The sequence below is a fragment of the Budorcas taxicolor genome, chromosome 13, assembly GCF_023091745.1.
Source record: "Budorcas taxicolor isolate Tak-1 chromosome 13, Takin1.1, whole genome shotgun sequence".
Taxonomy (NCBI): domain Eukaryota; kingdom Metazoa; phylum Chordata; class Mammalia; order Artiodactyla; family Bovidae; genus Budorcas; species Budorcas taxicolor.
This window is the reverse complement of record NC_068922.1, coordinates 78,415,811-78,437,553: the sequence shown is the minus strand read 5'-3', so window position 1 is coordinate 78,437,553 and position 21,743 is coordinate 78,415,811. Positions and strand designations below refer to the sequence as shown.

Here is a 21,743-nt window from a genome sequence, read left to right as displayed (position 1 = left end):
CACCCGATCAAGTTGGGATGAGTTAAGTGTCAACATAATTTATATGAATTTATAGATGACCAGCATAATGGTTTGTAGGGAAAATTACAACTCTTCTGTTAGTGAATAATTGTTAGGTAGCTTACTCTTTTAAGTGTTGAGTCCTTAATGTGGTTTCTTTAATTCCATAAACATTTCTGAAGGGTGTACAGAGGTATCCATCTTATATGGCAACTAAATTCTATAACTTGCGATGAGGCAAAAATTGCATGCAACTGAGATTAAAACCTTGGGGAAAAAAACCTTGAATTGTCAACATTGAAGGCTGAGATATTTTAAAGCCTAGATCTTAACTTCTTTTGTTTCTCTTTACCTGCAGTCTCCCCTTCCTTGCAGAGGATATCAAGAGGTGGTCAGATAGGACAATGTGGTACTTAGAGGAATTTCTCTTTTTGTTTGTGGCACTATGTATAGTTTAACTAAGCATGATTAAATGCGTGTACGGTACAGGTCCACAAGGTGACAATAAGCCAGACGCTACAATACACTTGGTCTTGAGGATACAAAGGTCTGAAAGACACGATCCCATATTCTTGGAGGGTTCATGTTCTAGCTAAGAAGAAAATAATATATAAGCAATAGAATAAAAATATTAATTCACATAAAATGGAACTGTTAAAAAGGAGCAACATGCTGTAAAAAAAAAAAAAAGCTATTTGGCATGTCAGAAGCAGAATACGTGCTTTCTCAGTGGCTTTCTTCCTGCGACCAAATCCTAACTTTCCTCCAGGGAGATGGATTCCTCGAGTGGATAAGGGAAAATCACTGCATTCACAGAGGTAACAGAGAAAGCATACTAATAATATTTGCTGTAGTTTTTTGAAAAAAGGGAACTGAACAGGACAGTCAGCTCAGCGTTGGGAGCACGAGGCACGTGCTCCATGGAGGTGGGGCCTGTGAGCTGAAAGGAGGCTCTCAGCAGACAGGAGATCCAGCACCCACAATGACTCAGTCTGAAGTGCAAAGGGAACGGGGTGAGGGGGGCTTTGGAGGGGTGGAGTGGCGGGGGAGGCTAGCCAGCAGAGCGGGCCACACCCTCCGCAGACTGGCTTTAAGCACCTGTGTTAGGTGAGGCCAAGGAATCTGGAGACGCCAGACCCAGCAACACAGATCCACTGGAAGTCTTCGAGTAGGACAAGGACATCCCTTCTCGTCCCATGAAAGACAGGCTGGAAGTCAAGGGCCCGAACCAGTTGAAGGGGACTGTAAACGGCCAGAGAGGAGGGGGCCTGAGTGGAGGCACAGGGAGAAGATGAGGAAAGAAGAGGGTCAGACGCACATTTCAAGAAGGAAGCTGGAAGACTCGGCAATCAGCTGGAAGAAAGGGAAAACTAAAGAACTGAAGGTTACTTTAGGTTTTTAGTGCAACTAGAAACAGGACTGAAGCGACTGAAGCGACTTAACGTGTAAACAAATGTCTGCTGATTTTATAATTACTCAGTGGATTTCCCAATATACAAAAAAATGTTTAGTGGTTAAAAAATTTATCAAGCTTATAAGACAGGATAAAGCAGTGCTCTATGTTACAAAATACATCCTCCAAATAAGAGCATAAGAAAGTCTACAAAAATGTATCTAATATAAAAAGAATGCATTAGAAAATATATAAAGTCTTACAGGTAACCCATTTCTGTCTTATCTACTGTAAAGGAATATAACAAATTTGCATAGGTTAAAAAAAAAAAGGCTAAATCCTTGAGTGATTTTCTGGCAAAATAATTAGATGTTTTCAGAAAAACTGCCAGTAAATTTGAGAGAGAAAACCTAGTCTCATTTGGATAAAACTTGTTAAAAGCAAAAAGTGCTGTTTAATATGACAGCTTCCATGGCCAGACAAGCCCACTCCCCCATCCCCTTCTATGCTATGATTATTAACAGGAATAAGATGCCAGAAACTTCCATCACACTATGCCAGAGTGCATTTGTGGAACAATCTGTAATGCTGGGGAGCAGCCACGTTCCACCTCCAGCCCCGCCTGACCCCATCCCACCTTGTTTACAATGACGCCAGACCCAACCTTTCAGAAGTGGTACATCACACCTTCCTTTCTGAGTGTGTGGGTAGGCCCAGGGTCCCTTTCTGCTGAGAAGTGAAACAGCAGCCGTCCAGTCAGGGACAAAAAGCTGAATGTAAACTAGCAGGGAACCTTAGCCCTGCAGCTCTCCACAAGCCAGTTCAAAAGCAGCCAGCTGCTAGATGGAAACACCCAGGGCAACTACGGCCATCAGCCTGCAGCCCAAGGCCCCCGCATCTCAGCACTGCTTGGTTGAGCAGGAAGATGAAGTGCAAGCTGGCTATTTGTGGGCTCAGGGGGGGAACGTGACATTCATGGGAGATGACAGCCCCGGAGGCAAACCGTTTCTCCAAGGCCACGAGGGCCAGGCCTGCCGAACCTTCAGACGCTCTTGAGGCCCTGCCTGCTAGGCCTGGCTTGCGCTGCCCGTCCTTGCCCGTGAAGATCTCTGTGCATCAGCTGGGGCTCCAACCGAGCCGAGGCCACAGAGGTCGCCTGCCCGGAGGTTTACCCAGGCGCCTACGGAATGCATCTTGGACTCTGTGAACAGCTTCTGAAGGCTCAAGTAGGAAATGCGTTGTACAGTTTCATGTACTGTCATGAAAAGGTCTTATCTGAAAACAAGTCTTATATAAGAAATATAATCAAGGGAAATGTTATCAGTATTAACTATAAAAGCTATTATTTTCTGCAATGTGATAGATGTCAGGGGAGAATGAAATTGAAATACAGGTACAGTTTATAAAGTTTAGTCACCTGGGATTCTACAATTTCTCACAGCAAAATTAACAGGTGACAACTCAGCTACAACATTTAATTTTGAAAACCTCCAAAAGACTATGTATTTATTTCAAAAACAGGAGCCTTGGATAGGAAACTCAGGTGCAGATCAGAAGCAAAAACCCTGGTCCAAGCAAAAAAAAAGGTAACCAAGGAAAAAAGGTCAATGTATGGAGACCCCAGAGGACAACAGAGGGCAATGAAGAGATGGCCAGCCCCGGAAGTGCTGTGGGAGCTGCCACTGTTCTCCAGCCCCAGAAGCACCAGCCTAGTCAATCCTTCAAGCTCTAGTCTACCCCCTGCCTCCCTGAATCCAGCCTCTCCCCTGAAATCCATGGGAGTCCATACTTACCTGGAAGGGGGGAGAAAAACGACTTCCAGTGCCAAGGTTGCATGAGAACAGGATACATTAATACACACCCATCCCATCCCCCGCCCCCAGAGACACACACACACTACCTCCCAGATAGAACCTGGAATGGTTTTTATTAATAAAATCACTATTACGCATAATATTAAATATTATATATAGTAATCATCATATATCATAATTGTACAGGAAAAGCGTGTATTAATAGGGACACTTCAGGTATACTGCAGATTAAATAGGTACCGGTGTAAGTTTGGACCTTAACCACCGCATTGATTCTATAGAAACAACGTTCCGTGTCATGAACAACGAACTTTCAATCTTCTGTACTGGACACGCTTACGTATTAGGGGCTGTCTGTACTTTCATGCTTGATTTCCGTTCTAGACTCTGCCAGCCGGAAGAGTCCATCTGAACACTGTTCCCGTGAGCTGACCCAAGTTAAGATTTAAGGGATGCTCCGGACAGTCATAAACTTTGAGCCTCACACCCAGGTACTCCATGACACAGGAGACCGCCCACAGCTTTTTATCTGAGGCCTGTCAATTTAAAAAAGACAAAACAGGGCGATTAAAACTCAGACAAAAAACAAAACCCGTGGACACTGAACTTGGCCACTCGGAGCCTGTTCTGTGTTACAGGCCGCTGCACCCAGCTTTCCGGCTGTTCGTGAACACCTCTCCCAATCTGCTGAAGGCTTGCTTAAGCAAGTGTAAGACAGGCTTGCTTCTATCATCCATCCTCTTCAACCAGCCTTAAACAGAGACAGAAAACAACTACACATCAGAAGGTGGGAGCAGTCATTTGTTGTAGTTTGCAGCCAGTCAAATGTCCCAAGGCCACAGCGCAAGAACCCACAGAGCTCGGTTCCGACGCCCACAGCCAACACCACTGGCCCTGTGTCCTCAGGGAAGCAGCCTCGAGATCCAACACGGGGCTAATTGCTACTGGTGGCTGTGGTGGCCTTGGGGGAAGAGGGTGGTGAGCAGGGGAAGCAAGGAAGGGGGAAACAAGACCTAGAATGTGAGGGTGAGTGCGGACTCGGTAACGGAGGCCACAACCCCAGGACTGTGTCAGTATGCCTGAACCCAGCCTACTGGGATAGAAAAGCTTCCTGCTTCCCATAACCATCTTCAACACAAACAACTTCTCTAAGGAGCAATGAGGGTTCAAAGGTGAGCAGGTTGAAGGCAGGCGAGTGCTACAGTCCCAACAGGAAACCTCTACTCCGACAAAAGGCATCCCCGGGCTCCAGGAAAGGCGTACATCTGGAGGAAAGGACACTGGACCAGGAAGAAAAGAACTCTCTGGTCACAAGTCTGCTTTGCGACCACTTAATCACGCCAGGCCTTGGTTCATTTGAAAAAACAACCCTGCCTCACGCCATTCACCACAATGACTTGTGTTTAATACAGGTAACAGAAATGTGTGACTAAGGGTGTTTATACACATTTGATTACATTCACATAAAAATTCCAGTTTAAAAGACAAACCTTCAAAAAAAATAAAATAAAATCCAACAAAAAGCCAAACCAATCCAAAATACCCCTTCTTCACCAGATTAGACACGTCATTCTGCTCCAAGCCACAAAGCCAAGCCTGCCTAGGCAAGAACAAGGCTTTTACGTTTATTTTTATTCCTCTCCTCCATTCAAACAATACCACTCCTTTCTTAAGAACCAGAAGATGAGGGAAAAGTTGAGAGTCACAAAAAACAGAATAACCTTCAGGGTTGAACCAAGGATAATATGTTAAGAAAAGAGTTAAAAACAAAAACAATGATTTCGTTTCACATGCAAATTCTTCACCTGCCCAGAATTTTGTTTTGCTGGAAATTTTCTGGCAAGATCAAAATCTCAGGAAATTCCAAACAAATGAAATTCTAAAGGCAAATTACTTAGGAAAAAGGATCTAACTTTAGAGACCCAAGCACACTCCTCCCATTTTTGCCCAATTCTTCACTTTTATAGAGGAGCACCACACCAACCACAAAATCATATGCTAACAGGAGCTCTGTGTCCTGCACGCTGACAGCTCTGGCTTTCAGTAAATGCCTCTCTTTCCTGTCAGCACTGGCCAGTCGCAGCTACCAAACCTAAGGAGTTTCAACGAGGGAAGACCACCCCCCCCACCCGCCTCCGCTGACGTCGCTGGTACTTGGCCAGCACCGCGGAAGAAGCCACAGGGCAAAGGCCCCTCCCGAGCAGCGTGGGCTGTGCGCCGCCCCGAGGCAGGACCAGCTGAGGAAGACAGAGGTGGTTTACAGGCGATACTTAGTTCCGGCGGGTGTATTTGTGTGTGTAGTGTCTACCTATCTGAGATGAAGACCACTGGCATGAAGTCCCACTACGTGCAGCGCACTGTGAGGGAGACACCAAGATTCCACCCGGATCCGGCTCAGAAGGGCTCCCCATCTCAGTGGAGGAGGGGGTGGCTTCACACATACTCTCCAAGGCAAGAGAGAAAACAAAGTGTGTGCTGACCCGATCGCGGGCCAGCAGCACACGGCCTGCACAACGCTTACCGAGTCAGTGCCTCCCTGCCAACCAGCTTCTGGTTCAAGGACCAAAGAGCACAGCTCATCAGCTCAGCCGGGAACTACGTGCTCAGTTCTTTCATGTGCCCGGCACTATACCGGGTACTAAGGGACAGAAATGACTCAAACAAAAGCAATCCTGCCAGTCCTGCCCTTTCGAAGACTTCTAAGCCGGGTTAGCTGGCGATATGTACGCAAACAGGCAATTACAGGACCATGGGTGTCATTACAGTGTCACCGCACAGGGCACTGTGGAAGCAGAAGTACAGGGATGGGCGAGTCGGGGAGTCTGAGAAGGCCTCCTGAGAGGCCCACGCTGGGACGGGAAGGCAGAACAAGAATTGGTGAAGGAGAATGTTCCAGGCAGAGGAAGCAGCACACACAGGCCCTGTGGGGGACAGCGAGCTGGCATTCCAGGAACGAAGCTCATTCTGGAAGCTGTACCCGACTCCAAGGCCACCTATGAGCCACTCTGAATTCAGGGGCTGTTACTACCTCTGGGTGAACAACTGAAACAGCAAAGAACAGAGAGGCAGATGAAAGCAGCGGTGTGGGGAGACGCGTGGGGCTCCCCTAGCAGAGGAGCCCAGGAGGGCGGGCTGGGGCTAGCCAGCGAGAAAGGGAGGAGACAGAAAGGAAAGGGAAAAGAAAGGAGAGAGCGATGGAGACTGCGGTTACAGAATGTTCAAGGAGCAAACAGGTCGACCATGTTAAATGCTGTTATGATAAGGATGCAAAGAATCCGTTGGATTTAGCAACAAGGAAGCGAACAGTGACCTTGCGAACAATTATTTTCACGGTGTGGTAGGGTGGAGCGTAGCTTCCCTGGGTCGGGGAGTGACCAGGAGGTGAACAATGGACAGAGTGACCTATTTGTTTCAAACATTTCAACTGGAAAGTGCTGATGGTGGGGGAGTTGCTGCCAGAGAAAGCGTGCAAATGTTTAAGTGGTTCAAAAAAGATGGCAAAACAGACGGAGGGCTAAGGACACATCCCTAAAAGTGTCACAGAGCTGTCAGAACAAGACAACTTGCAGAGGTAGGACAGGAAGGCGTGGAGAGCAGAGGTGAGGGCTCTCTCAGGATCAAAGGCTCCTTTTTCTTGTCGAGAGAAATAAGGCTTGAAGGATGGCTGGCAAACTTCAGACCCGACAGCCAGGAGCTGGGGGAGACAGATCTGAGGTTACTGACCAGACTCCTAGTGGGTCCATCTGCACAAGTGGAAGATTTTCTCCAGCAGCACTTAGGAGTGGGGGCCCAGGGAAAGACAAGCTGGTGGCTGGCTTGGTCCAGGGTGGGCTGGTCAGGTGTGCTGAGGGCAAGAAGACGGGCAAAAGGGCGAGGTGGGACTACTGGAGAGGCAGCATTTCAGGGGACTGACCACTGCCTAAGGAGGGAAGTGGGGCTTGAGCTGGAAGAGAGCAGCTGAAAATCTGGCTGATGGGGTAAATCCAGAGGAGGGAAGTAACCGAGGGAGGGGGTGTGGAAGCGCAGGGCGCTGTGCCCGGAGAGTGGAAGGTCTGAGTCTAACGAGACAGCAAAGACAGAGATGACCCTAAGGGCCAGAGCACGCCTATGGGAGGGGGACCGAGAGCAGAGACACAAACTGTACAAGGTGAGGATGGCAGGCAGCCGGCCCCAGCGATCACTGACGTGGTCCGCACGGACCGCAGCCGTGGGACAGAGGGCTCGCTGGGAGCCGGGAAAATTAGGGGGGACAGAGGGATGCTGAGGGGCCCACTTAAAACATAAGCAGCACAATACAGGTGAGTAATTAAACCAGTCCCCGAAGGCGATTTACTGACTAGGAGGTGAGTCCCTGCTGGGGTTCTCTCTAAGATACACACTCCCACCTATACCTCCCTTCCAGCCCTAACTGTTCTCACTGTCTTCAGCAAATCTGAAGACACAGCATAATCAACGAACCGGAGTCTTGTCCAGAGTTTGGACTTCTATTGAAGGTCTATTTTTATGATGCTTTCCTATTCGCCTCCATCTTAAAATAGTTGCTCCCTCACACCATGCCTGGCAACATTCTGCCCGTTTAATTGCTGTGCTTAGTGATTCTGTGAGAGGTCTATGAACTATTGTTGTTCTACTCCATACATCTACTGCTATGGATGTTCCATAGTATATCCATTCCAAAATAAAATTTTAAGGAGGAAAAACAAAAACCAAAAGCACACTTAAACATCCTCCTTCACTATTAAAAGAAAGACAGTCAAAGCGTCTTTTACTCTACTTCATCACCCACCATCCAGAAAAACTCTCCCCCTTTCAAATCTCTGACAACTAGCAATCAACAATTATTCTTTAAAAAATAAAATCCAGTGTTACTTTGATACATGATCTTCAGAGCCAGAATTAGAAAAAGGGAAAAATAGATATTTCACAACCTTAATGGTTTGCAGATATCTAATTCTGACTGTTCCTACACAGCAAGGAATGAGTTTAGTAAGTATGTGAATGGAAAACAGACAACATTCAGCAACTCATTCAGAATTGCTCAAGATGGTAACTTGTATGTTTAAATTTAAGTAATCATAAAGTCTCAGAATCTGTAATCATATCCAAAATGTTAAAATGCCTGAGAATTAAAGCTCATCGCTTAATCATTTAAAACTAGGATAAATTATCAGCAAACTTATTTTACAAGGTACCAGACATGAAAGAATCACTCAAACAAAGCCATCTATTTATAGAGAACCGTTAACACAGACCACATAATGGCATGAGCTGGCTAACACCATTAAAAATATCCTTTAAAGTTCACAGTGAATAAATGAGACCTTTATTTTTACAGTATCATCTGCAACTCAGGGGGATAGTCACATATTTTCAATTTGCTCTTAGTGAGTCAAGTTTATACTTAAAGAGTCTTTTAAAAAATATTTTACATGTGAAAATGTAGCGCTGCTTTCTGTACAGACCGAAGAGCATCTGCAGGGCTTCTGGCTGCGGAGGCTGCTGTCGCTGCGATGCACAGGCGGCAGCGCGCTCAGGCTTCGGAAGGCGCGGTTCCCGGCTCCACAGCACAGGCGCAGTGGCTGTGGTGCACAGGCCTAGGTGCTCCGGGGCATGGGGATCGAGCCCGTGTCTCTGGCACTGGCAGGTGGACTCTCTGCCACTGAGCCACCAGGGAAGCCCAGATGAGACGCATATAAACTGTTTCTCCTGACAGTGCCTCTGCCTGCTGTTCCTTCTCCCGAAAGCCCCAGCGCCCAGGCCTATGCCAAGAGCACTCTCATTACTGAACTGGGATTGTCTCTCTTCGGCCTGTGCTGGCTGCACTGCTAAGCTTCTTAAGAGTAAGGACCGACTGTGTCTTTCTTGCGCACCACTTATCCTCACTGCCCCCACAGCCGGGCACCCAGCTCACATACTTGAATGAGTGAATGGGCTCTGCCTGAGAGGAATGTGCAACTGGAGAACAGAAGAGGAAATAAAGGGTAGCTAAAAGCTTCATGGAGAAACTGATCTTCAGTTACTGATTTTAACTGCACATATACAAAGAAGTATTAAATGAGTAGTGCCGTCATGTCACATGATTCTGGGCTGCTGGAACACGGAGTCAGTTCTGTCCTTCTGGGATTCAGCTTTAGGAAGGGAAAAGGTATAAACCCTAGAACAAAGATCCTGATTGTTTTATAATGGTTAAGAATCTGCCCTACCTAGTGCTTGTACTTAAAAAAAAAACCACTTTATTTTTAATTAATGAACATATTTATTTTTCGCTATGCCATGCAGCCTGCAAGATCTTAGTTCCCTGACCAGGGACTGAACCCACATCAGTGGCGGTGAAAGCACGAAGTCCTAACCACTGGGCAACCAGGGATTTCCCGCTATGGCTTGTTCTGACTTGTCACATAGCACACACCTCTATGGAGGAACAGATGTTCAAGAGAGATCAAAGAAGCAGCATCTCTTACAGTAACACGTGAACTTCTGCTGCTACACAGGTACCAAGACCTCTCACGTCTAGTCTTTGTAATGCATAGACATATTTTTTTCTCATGGCTGTCATTTCCTTCATCCCTTGCCAGAGGGTACAAGGTAGAGAAAGAAACTTCGTGAATTGAGACCTACAACAAATGGTATCATTCCTAACCAGGTCACCAAGCAAGTCACTAAAAACCTTCTTAGATTTTTCAGTGCAAATACATTTGAGCAAGTCATTCTTCTTATCAAGTCTCACATGGACTATCCAATTTAATTTCCAAGTTGATCATCAAAAATAGTTCATGGAAATAATTGAACATGGGACAAAAATATAATCACACTCAGTTGCTTGAGGTAGAAAAACATGGCGGCAGCTTCCAGCTTCCTCAAAATAGCAGAAGAGGGCAGAGGATGAGAGGGGAGGGGAAGGGCAGGAGGGAAAGAAGCCCCTGCTTAATAATCTTGTCCTGGCTTTCAATGTTAAGGGCCCGCCCAAGGCATTTTGACACCAGCCACCACATTTCAGGCTAGTATTCCCTTCCTCTGATTTTATCTAATGACAGCACGTTAACTACTTACAAGCCTAAACATCATCTTAAAAATCATCTTAATTCTAATGCTGATAGCAAACTCTAAAGGAAAAAACCCAGCCTGGAGTAGAGGCTCAAATTCAAGGGTCCAAGGGCTGGGTAGTTCATACAAGAGAGGACAGGCTGACTGGCTGGAGAGCTGTGGTAAATGAAGGATACACACGAGTTAGATTACTAGTGTGGAGTTAGGGGGAGTGGTGCCCCTGGGCCCACCAGACCACTATCACTCTGGGTTCAGACTGTATGATCTGCAGATTTTTCAAGAGAAGTCAAAACCCCAGATTTGTTGGTAATTCCTCCTGATTTACCAACAACAACAAAAATTCAAGCTCCTCTTGTTTTTAAAGCACTGTATGGACCAAGTCCAATATAACTGGATGGTCACCTCGTGACATATGAGTAACAGGTCAGAAATATGGACAGTGGTCACAGTCTTGACCTTCTCTTTCCAGGTGCTGATCACCCAGGAGGCGCAGCACAATCCCGTCTGCAGTGGTGCAGTGTGAGCACAGCCACCAGGCCGTTGTAAAGCTGGATGTAGGACACGGGAGACCTCAGGCGGGGAAGAACACAGAAGCTCTGACACCACATTGTCCTCCTAAAGCATTTCCTGCTCTTAAAGGCCGATTTACGGTGTGCAATACACGGCACTGCAAGCAGAGCGCTCTGCCAGTGCCTGCGGCATACAGCAGACTTCAGTAATGTCAGCTGTACTGCGCTTCGTTCGGAATGAGCGCACATCACGCACCAGACCGTGGGTTTCTCCCCTGAATGGGAGATATTAGTCCAATTACAAAACCTAATAATTCTCTTTAGACATGAGAATAATTTCAGAAGAAACTACATTCGTCAGTGTGGCAGTTGGTCATTTTGTAAAATAATCAATTTATGCCTACATAGAGTGCTTTATTTTTAAAGCCATAATGAAGCCGTTAAAGTTTTGATTTGAGCGAATATGGAAACTGGAAGCTCCGTCTCACTGTTAGATGAAGGGGAGCACAGAACACAGAAGGCTCCCGAATCCAGCAGCCGTGGGGCACGGAGCCCGGCTCCTCAGCAAAGCTGTCCCACTCTCCCGGCTGCTCATCCGACCACGGAGGCGCAGGATGTTAGATTCCAGCCATGCAGCAAGGTTGTCTGGTCTAATCACTACATTTTTCCTGATCCTGAATGTTAACTCCTTTGAGGTCCCACAATAATTGAAGGCAGACCCAGATCCCAAACCCCGTGCTCTCCCTTCCATCACCTCCCAAGTTCCTGGGGGTACATCAGGGTGGTTCAGGGTGGTTCCTTAAGAGTGGGGAGCAGGGCAGTTTGGAACTAATGCTTTGAAGCAAAACTCCTGTGTGAACCTAACCAGTACTGGAAAGAGACAAAAGCCCAGTCTTTAGAAGTACAAGGCTTTATCAATGAAGGGGACAGGGTGGGAAAAGTTTCCTATGCAGTTACATCCCAGGATCAGACAGACTCTTTTAAAAAATACCCTTAAGCTGCTAGCCTGGAGCAACAGTTCCACCCCTGGAGGAAAGAATCTAATTTACCTGCTGGAAAAGGAGAGACATTACTCAGCAAAGCAATCGATGATTTTAAAAGAAAGCTGCTATGCTTCAAAGTGTCCGGCTACCGAAGTACTGAGAAAAATATGCTTTTGAAATGTCGCCAAGCGCAGAATACAGACTGAGTCCTACATTTCAACATTTGTCTTTCTAAGAAAGCATGTTTTAGCGTCAGAGGATACCGAGCAAGCTGTGAACAGGAGACCAAAATGAGCTCAAACCACAAATAACCTAACACGCTTATCACTTCCTTAAGAGCAACCTACAAAAATCAAACATTAAAGGCATTTACAAAACTAAAGGAGTGATGCCAGTTTAATCCTTTAACTTCGGCTGTATCCTTTCTTCCTTCTAAAGTGGACCTGACATGGAAACTTTACCAAAGAATGGCCTTTTATTCCTCTGAAGGCAAGTACAGGGGAAACCACTAGGGCCAAGTCTCACCCTGTAAATAAAGTGGCATGTGCTGTGCGCTCCTCAGTGGTTGGAAGGGTAACCACCTCCTCAAACTGAAGATAGGAAAGTTCAGATGATGGACCACACCCAGCTCCAGCTGCACTTCACAGAAAGAGCCATGGACACGCCAGACTCCTACTGCAAACCGAACCTTGCCTCCATCTCCTCCAGCTATTTATTTCTTACCTTCAAAAGGAACTTCACCATCCAATGAACAAGTCTGTTGGGAAACAATAACAAGTAGTGGAACATGTTGCAAAAGGAAGCTTAGTTGACAAATACAGGTTCCTGGCAGGGGGAGGGGGAGGTACCAGTTTGTTAAACTTCAACTATTGTTTTTTTTACAGTTATTCTGAGTGATGACTACGTTTTCGTAAGTTTTCTGAGGCAAGTTCAAGCTCAAAAAGGATGGAAACAAGTGGTTAAGAAAAGATGAGCATAAAACTTACCAACTGCTACTGTGCATTCGTCAATACTGTCACTCAAATGATCAAAAGCATTCTTACCAGTAAGTAGGAAAGCAAGGCACAGGAGCAGACCTGGCTACTACGACGAGAACAGATGAAACGGAACTCTGCTAATGGCACTAATATTCCTAGGATGCATTAAGAAAAACTGTCAGCAGGACACGAAGGAGTAATTAGATACACCTAGAACAGTACCATGAGAGGCACATGAAGGACCCCTGAGAGCACAGCACACATCCTGGGGCCGTGGAGTCTCAGCCAACAGTCAAGAGGCATGTGGACCGGCTGAGCCTCCAGCTCGGCCACCTCACCCCGTGCACTGAGGGTTGCTCCAGAGATGGGCTTTGCGCCTGTCAACCTGATGGGGCTTAAGGCAACTTCCTGATCCTGCACCACTCTGCTTCACCCCGCCTCTTAGGATGATGATCTGAAAGACCCTGGCAATAAGGAAGTGGCATCCAGGCAGTAGGGGAAGATCCAGGAAGTGGCATCCAGGCTGGGAAGATCCCCTGGAGAAGGAACAGGCTACCCACTCTAGTATTCTTGGGCTTCTCTTGTGGCTAAGACAGTGAAGGAGCTGTCTGCAATGTGGGAGACCTGGGTTCAATCCCTGGGTTGGAAAGAGCCCCTGGAGGAGGGCATGGCGACCCACTCCAGTATTCTTGCCTGGAGAATCCCCATGGGCAGAGGAGCCTGGCGGGCTACAGTCCATGCGGTCACTAAGAGTCGGACACAACTGAGCAACTACTCACACACAGCACATCCATGTGACAGAGAAAAATACTGGCGACACTCAACTCTAAGATGCTGTCAAAAAACAGCTCAAATTAGGGTAAAAATAGAGCAGAACAAGAACAACAAAAAGCAGAAAACTCCCTCTAATACACCTCTGAATATCTTCTGAGAGGCCTCTTCTCTCTGTGCGAAGGCCACACAAATATTGACTAGCCACTGAAGCATACTTCACCTTTATCCCTGCAGAAGCAAACTCAGGCCTGACTCTTTGAATAGTGAAGCAATACAAGGTCTAAGAGAGATAAATATAACAGCGACAAATGTTTAACCACCAAGGGAATTTAAAGCTAATTTACCCTATTATGACAAATGCAGCTTGCCTATTTGTTCTCCTGAGTGAAGTTATATTCAGAAGTGATTTCATGTGCAGACATTTTTAAGTGACCCCCTGTTCTTCAGAAAACTCCAACTATTTGGAGTGATTACTTGATGTTCACCTCTCTGTAAGCAATTCACAGCAGTGCACAATTCTCTGAGTAATCAGGACTCATCAGAATAAAAACTAGCTAAGCTGTTCCCTGGGACTTAGTGTGGCAATTTTTAAATGTGACTCTTCAAAAGGAAGAGTTGCACCAATAACAAAGCCATTAGGTAAGAAGAAAAAAGTCAGGGGGGAGAACATTTAATAACAGAGTAATTGAGATAAGGGAGAGTTTTCCTTCTCCAATCACTAACTAATAAACTAGAAAAACAGCCTTGGAACCCTAGTTTTGCTATGCTCATCTTATCTTTGCAAGTGGTGCTGCTGGCCCACAAAAGCCACAAACACAACCTAGGCTTTTCCTCCTCCATCCGTCAAAGCAAGCACGCCTCACTCAGTCTTTGGGAAGACTGCTCTGCAAGTAAACGAGCCCAGGACACAAGGCGACTTGGGCCCAAAGGTTTGCTTCAACAAGTGGTTAACCTTCTTCAATAAGGACTCACAATTTCCTGGCACAGTACTAGATTAATAGTAGCAGGGAATATGTGTATTTTCCTGAGAAAAATACAATCCTTAAGGGTCCCTTTGCTAATAAGCCATGTTTACTATGTGGTTCTGTGCTGCAGAACTCCTTAAGCACCAAATCTAATTACCATGGGGTATCCATAAAACTTTTGGAGAAAGAAATGGCCACCCACTCCAGTATTCTTGCCTGGAGAATCCCATGGACAGAGGAGTCTGGCGGGCTACGGTTCAGAGTCACAAAAAGTCAGACACGACTTAGCGAGTAAACCACAATAACCACCTGTAAAACTTTACATACAGCCTCGGTAGAATCATAAGCATTTGGAACTGCAAATTAAATCAGGTCACAAATTTAAAACGAAGAAAACTGAAAATCATGTATCAGTAGTTATTTTCATCTGCAGTGTGACTTGCACTGCAGTATGACTGACTGATGGGGGTGGGGGGAGTGTGTGTGTGTGTGTGTGAGCTTGATTTTCCTTTGGCTGTTTATTTTGGTAAAGAAAAGATCTTACGTGGGAAATGGTCTTGTTCCTAGCTTTCAGACATTCAGAATTTACAGACTGTCAGTAAGTTACTTGTGATTACATCACGCTGCCTTGAGAAAGGGGAGGGCAGCTGTCAGGCAACTCTGAAGCCCAAAGTGAAGCATTCTTTCTCAAACGCTGGAGCCTCGGTACTTTGTTCGCAAACATGGCAGCTGTGTATACTAACATACTCTTCAAATGAATTTAGACCAGATGTAGGTTTCTTTCTTAAATTACAACATACAGGGCAGCGACTCTTCATGTACCTAGCTGGGGTTGAATCTTTCGTAAATTCTCAAGAATCAGTTCCTCTATCTTTACAGGAAAAACCACCAATTGCTACTTCGAGAAACACTGCAAGCGTAACTTACATGTCAGTGCCACTCATTTTCCCACATTACTGCACCAAAGCAACCCCACTTATTAAAAAGGTTTCAATACCTCTTGGGGAAAAAAGCTTCGATTCTTCTGAATCTTTAACTATACTCACAAAACTTTCATGCATTTTTGAGCCTAATTGTACCCACTGACACCCACACACCTTATAAAACTGAGCAGTCACTGCAGTGTTTACAAGGCTTACTTCAAGAACATTAAACTCTCTTTGTGAGCACATTAAAGACTTTTATTACTTGACGAGAACTTAGTGGTCAGTTAGGTAGAGGATTACTTTTACAAAGGAAGGGACTGAAGCGCAAAGCAGGGAAGGGACCCAGTCAGCCTAGTTAGTGTTAGAACCGACTAGAGAAAAAGCAAAAGATTCAACTACTCTCCTGGCTAGAAGTGTGGTCTGATCAAAGGCCAAAAATGTTTGCCTTTACCATTTATACTTTGAGGGAAAAAAAGAAAAATCACAGATTTTAAAAGGGTTGTTACTTTATGGAGAACCATATTTTTAATCCCACCATAGTCAAAACATCTTACAAACCAGGTACATGTGAAGCCCTTCTAGAAGGCATGTGAGAATAAGTCGAGAGTGATGAGAAGAGAGTAATTCCATAATTTTTAGAGACAGATATACTACCTCCAAGTCTCCTATTCAGCTCACCCCAGGCCAAGGACAGATCTGTTGTTACCCTGAAAGTTCCTGTGAGACACACTGGTGGTGTGAACTCCTACTGGGTAAGAACCCAAGCTTTTCTTCCAAGCCACCACAGTGGGCAGAACCAAACTGCTTCATCAAGCCACGGCTCCCACTGTGCTGGTTTTCTCTGAGTGGCCTCTGCTATTAGTACCGACACAGGCTAATCTATTAATGTGTGTGTCTACCATTCCTCCTCCCTGAGAATGTGAATTGGGAACCATGACTCGTCTGTCTATTGCCAGGGCCCAGAGCAAAGCGCTGACAATCCATTCAACCCCAACATTTCTTAAGGCACTCTGGCCGGCGCAAAGCACACCAAGATGAATGAGAAAGATGGAAGAGCTGACTTCCATAGCTTGGACTCTACAGGAGATGAGCCCAGATACGAAGAAACCACTCCCATGAGAGCACGGGGTGTGAAGGTGTAAGGACGCAGACAAAGGAGAAGGCCAAAATCTAGTGTGAGGGGCTTGCGTCTGAGCCAGAAAGAGTGGGACTGGCAGCCTAAACAGAGTGCTGAGCCAAGGGACAGAGGAATGAGAGAGAAGGGTGTCTGGAGAAGACTGCACTTTCCAGGGTGGCTAGAATAAAAGGTACATGGGAGGGAGGAGAAGGCTGGAGCCTGGCTGCCACACCAAGGAGTTTGGACCTCACAGATAAACGACAGCATAGAAGTAAACAGAGGAGAGACAGGCTCAGGTCTGTTTTTAACACAATTACTCTAGAGATAATGTGAAGAATACATCCGGTAGGGCAGGGGAAGATGTGGAGAGATTGTTGAGGGACCTTATTAGTATGTTTCTGGCTTCACTAATTTCTGTCATGTGAAACCAGAAATGGTAGCAGCATAGGCAAACTGAGACCAGTGGGATGGTAGGAAGCATATCATGGTGACCAGTCAATGGGATGCAGCAGAGGAATCAAGAACCACTGCAAAGTTCCTGGCACTCCTGGATATTCAAAACGTGCGCCCACTGACTGGTACCAAGCTGCACTGTCTTGAACACAGTGACCCAGCTGGACTTCCCATTGTTCCCGAGCAGGGGCCATACAAGGAAACACGCCCAGCCTCTCTGCAGTCAGTATCAGCTGGTTACCACGAACGAATTAACATAAACACTGTAGGGAGGGATGCCAGCTTGTGCAAAACTCACATGCCATCAGGTAGGCTGAGGAAAAATACATGCCATTAAGAGCACAGCATTGGACAAAAACTTCTAAAAGGATTCTACAATTTAAATGATCAGAAAACGGACAACTCAAAAAAAGAAAAAAGGCGGTGGGGGGCGGGGAGGCACGGGGTGGACACAGTTATTTCAGCAGTTTAGAGACTGAAAAAAACCCCTACAGAAAATTTAAAGACTTACCATGAAACTCAATATACATTAACTACATTACTCAATACCAGAATAAAAACAGATTTGGGAGAGCTATTTGTGCTAAAATGCAAAACGCACTGGAGAGGCCTTGGGGCCCAACGGTAGATAACTGAAAATCACTTGCATTACCACTATACTGGTGGGACACAGTCCAAGGGGTCACACAGAGTTGGACACGACTAAGCCCATATATGTGCACGTGCGCACACACGTTATCCACCAGCTGACTTTTTAGAACCATCTGATACTATGGTTTATGATGTACTTCCAATAGAACCAAAGTATTCCTATAAATAAGTCAGTGATGTCAAACAAATAATGACAGCAAAACAGTCTTCCTTTCACTATTTCTACTTGTGCCCCCTGTTAATCTAAGAGGAGTCCAGACAATTACAAGCGTCTTTGCATGTTTCCAAAGTGGGGATCAGACACCTAAATTTAGTGCACTCAAACCAGGGCTACAAGAGAACATTTAGATCTAATGGGTCACTCAAGATGACGAGGGCTTCCCAAGCTCTCCGTGTATTTCCGTTTGTCTTTTGTTTTAAGTGAAGTGAGTCATAGTATATAGATCTCTTCCTCTGCACAAAACACAGTTTTTCTCTGAAGAGCATAGTATTTACATAAAAAATTATTAGGAAATTTTAATATTTGCCTTAGACTATAATGACACAAGAAGTATAGAACAGTAAGGAATTTTAGTGGACTATTGTAACATGGTTTTAACATAGTCAGGCATTAAAGTCGTATTTCACAACGAAAGCAGCTATAAGAACAAATGTCAATTGGAAGAGTGGCCCATTTTACGAAGCCTGCCTCTAATACAGAATAAATCTTGCCTTCGAGTCACAAGCTATTGTTGCAATCTCTTTTATCTGAGACAATCAAATCATTCATACTGAGAAGCAGTGAACAGTGTCAGAGAATCAAAGAATTAGAAATGAGAGAAACAGTGAAAATACCTGACCCCCAACTTTAAATTACAAATGCGTAGTTTTTCCGATTTTCATTCACTCAAGCCCACTCTTCTCTTTCTAGCTTCAAAACCAATCCTTTTCCCCACCTCTTCTCTCTTGAGCACTCAAGGCCCTCTATGTATTACTTCCACTTTTCAAACCAGACATACAATCATTTAAGTGATAGAAAACAACTTTTAAAGCCATCTGCACATGCTTTCAGAGCTGACTTCTTATAGACCTAAATGCTTATTAATGTCTATGCTATTTATTAACATTAACGACTAAAACCAGTTATACTCACTTTATCAAAGTGACAAACAGAATCTTTGCTTGAAACATTTGTTTCCTAAGCCGCCACATTTCTCAGCATGTAAAAGTCTACTTCATCCTTTGTTCTTTTCCCATTGTCTCCAAGTTTTTACATTTTTTTGTTCTAGTTAGAAGTTAGTATAGTGAGAAATAACTGCACTGCTTTGTTTACAAAAATTACGTGTTATCTAAAAAATCATAATAGACTAAGCAAGCTCAAAGTGGCTTGGTAGAAAGTTGCCTTCATTGTGATATGCCACAAAATATTTTTAACTTCCATTTTCTACCAACCATAAACACATTTCTTTGAATTTCTGAAAAATAATGGTTTCGGTAAATTGACACATACTTTGGAAAACCTGCCACCTTAAACTCAAAGTCATTTGAATTCTACATTGTCTTAAAATGCCACAGTTGGCTCTTAACACTTTTAACGTTAAGAAGGAAAAGAGCTTCTAATTTCGATTTTGTAAAAGAGAAATATCTGTACTGCAAAGGTGAGAAAGCCTGAGTGGATAATTCTCTAAGATAAAAGAAACCACCTCCAGAAATGTGGCAATCCATTATGAGTCTAGAGAAATCTCAACATATAACTCATGGGACTTCAAGGTGGTAGACAAACTTAAAACAATGAGGGAAATTTAATTGAAGACCATGCTCCATGCTAGTGGGTTGCTTAACAAAGTTTTAACAATGCTTGGGTGACAGGTCTCTCACTCTGCCCTAAAACAAATCAAATTCAACCAAAACTCCTGGAGGCCACCCCTACTTGAGATGGGGTACATCATAATCAACTTCAACACTTCAGACCAAGAATTTTTTCTTTTAAAACCACTTTACTGTATTAAATTTGATGCAGAAAACTTGTCTACACATTCTCAAAGTCACTCGTGGAATTCATTCAATTCACTCAGAGACTAGACATGCAATAAAATGTTATATATTGATCGACTGTACTTATAAAGATTAGAGTGGTTATAAACATTAGTCTATCAGAAGCTAATATACATTACAGTGCAAGTAAAAAGAATCCTGTCAAATAAGCTTGATGCAAATCCACATGAAACCAAGCCTGTCAAAAAAAGGCTTTCGTTAGTCAAGCATACCAAAGAACTGCTTAAAGCTTTTTCCTTTTTAAGTGGAGCTCAAAATAGATTTTAATACTACCAGCTGATGGGTCTCACAATTTGCCTTTGGAGCCTATAAGCCGAAAACAGCCTTCTCCCTTCACACAAGTAACAACATCTCTCTATTCTGTACATCGCTTATTTAAAACACCCAGTATGGTTTTGGTTAATCCTCACAACCCCCGCAATGACATTTAATCGGGAGCAACATATTTTCCTCACAGGATTTAGCTGCTCCTGAAAGCAGACCTCTTCATCTTCTCTATCTGATGATGCAGACATATGGGAGAAACCCCACCTCCCTAAGTTTTTATTCATGAACCACCATAGCCCACAAGGAGATGAGGGCTGGGAAGACATCATCATCTCCACCCTGACCAAACGGTCAGATGCTCGCCGGAGAAAAAGATGCTGTTTTCGAGAGGGTAAAAACGTTAACCTCCCCCCGCGCTGCCTGCCTGACACGGGGTAACCTTCTGGCCCCAGTGGAGTGGGTGCTACAGGCCTCCTGGCTGTAAAGCGCTTGAGTCTGATACTCTCAGGGCGGAGCTCACGGAGCAAATGCCTCTTCTTCTGACAGATCTTCCCTGATCCCCTTCTCTGAGACAGACCCTCTCTCCTGAAGTCACTCTCGACCTGCTGATACTGTTTCCGTCGTACCCCCTTGTCACTATTTGAAATGATCTGCTCACGTGTTTGACTGCCCCCGTTCGACACTAAGCTACCGGGGTGGATAGGATCTCGCGGGTCTCGTTCAGCCAACACTACCTCCAGCGCCTCCGCAGTGCCTAGCACGGTAACAGGCACGCGGATGCAGATCCATCAAATGAATGAACAGGAAAGGGGAAAGGACTGTCATCCTTGGGACTCGACGCAGCACGGCGACTAGGGGGAGAGGAAATGTAAAAGAGGGAGGCCGGGAGTACTCCTCTCCCCCCGGGGAGACAAAGGAAGGCAGTCCGCGGTGGTCCGGTCTAGGAAGGGAAGTGGGGGGTGGGGGGCGCTCTGCCCATCACCCCAAGGGACAAAGAGTGGCCGGGCCGGGGGGCGGGGTCGGGGTGGGAGGCTTCACACCGAGAGCGGAGGCCGGCGGCTCCCAGGCTCGCGAGGTCGGTCAGCCGGGGCTGGAAGACCTGAGGAAGGTGGGGGGTCAACGGGGGACTGCGAGGCCCGGGAGAGACGCAGGCCCGCCCGGGAGACAAAGACACAGTGCCCCGGCCGCGGCCGCCGTCCGATCGGGTCCTCAAGCAGCGGGGGCCGAGGCGGAGGGCAGGACGCACAGGGAGACCGGGGCTGGGGGCGGTGTGTGTGAGGGGAAGGCTCTCGAGGCCTCAGGAAGGGCCTGCAGCGCTCCGGGGCGCTCCCGCACCTGGTAAATGGCCGCCCAGCTCCCAGCTCTGTCGATCTGCTCGAACTCCTTCTCCATCTCCATGATGGGCCGGGGCGGCTGCCGCGCCTCTCCCTCGGCCCGGCTGCGCCGTCTGCCGCTCTAGGCCGCGTCACGCTCGCCGCCCCGAGTGCCGCCGCAAGCCTCGGCTCTGTCGCTACCCCCGCCTCAGCCGCCGCCGCCGCGCCGCCGCTTCTTCATGTCAACCCGGCAACCGGAAGTACGCACCGCGCTGCCGCGAGCTCCGCCTCTCAGCCGGAAGGGCCAATCAGCACTCGTAGGCGTCGACAAGCACTTCCGCGGGGCGGGGTCGGGGGGCGGGGCCTGGGGCAGACATCTTGCCGCGCGAGTTCCCCCCCTCCTTTCCCGGACTCCGGGCTTGGGCGTGGCGCGCGCCCGTTGCCTAGGCGACCCCTGGCGCCCCGCCCACGGCGCATGGGTTTGCAAACCTCCCCCCCACCCCGCCCACGCGTCTTGAGTGCC

General features: G+C 46.2%; 1 protein-coding gene across 1 annotated transcript in view; it reads right to left on the bottom strand.

Moving 5' to 3' along the window:
- The window catches only part of PTPN1 (protein tyrosine phosphatase non-receptor type 1), a 61,464-nt gene extending 40,000 nt beyond the window's left edge, over positions 1–21,464 (bottom strand). The window contains exon 1 of the mRNA XM_052650910.1: positions 21,243–21,464. Coding sequence (XP_052506870.1) covers positions 21,243–21,305 — 63 coding nt within the window. The 5' untranslated portion in view covers positions 21,306–21,464. The remainder of the gene's footprint in view (positions 1–21,242) is intronic.
- Positions 21,465–21,743: the final 279 nt, after the last annotated feature.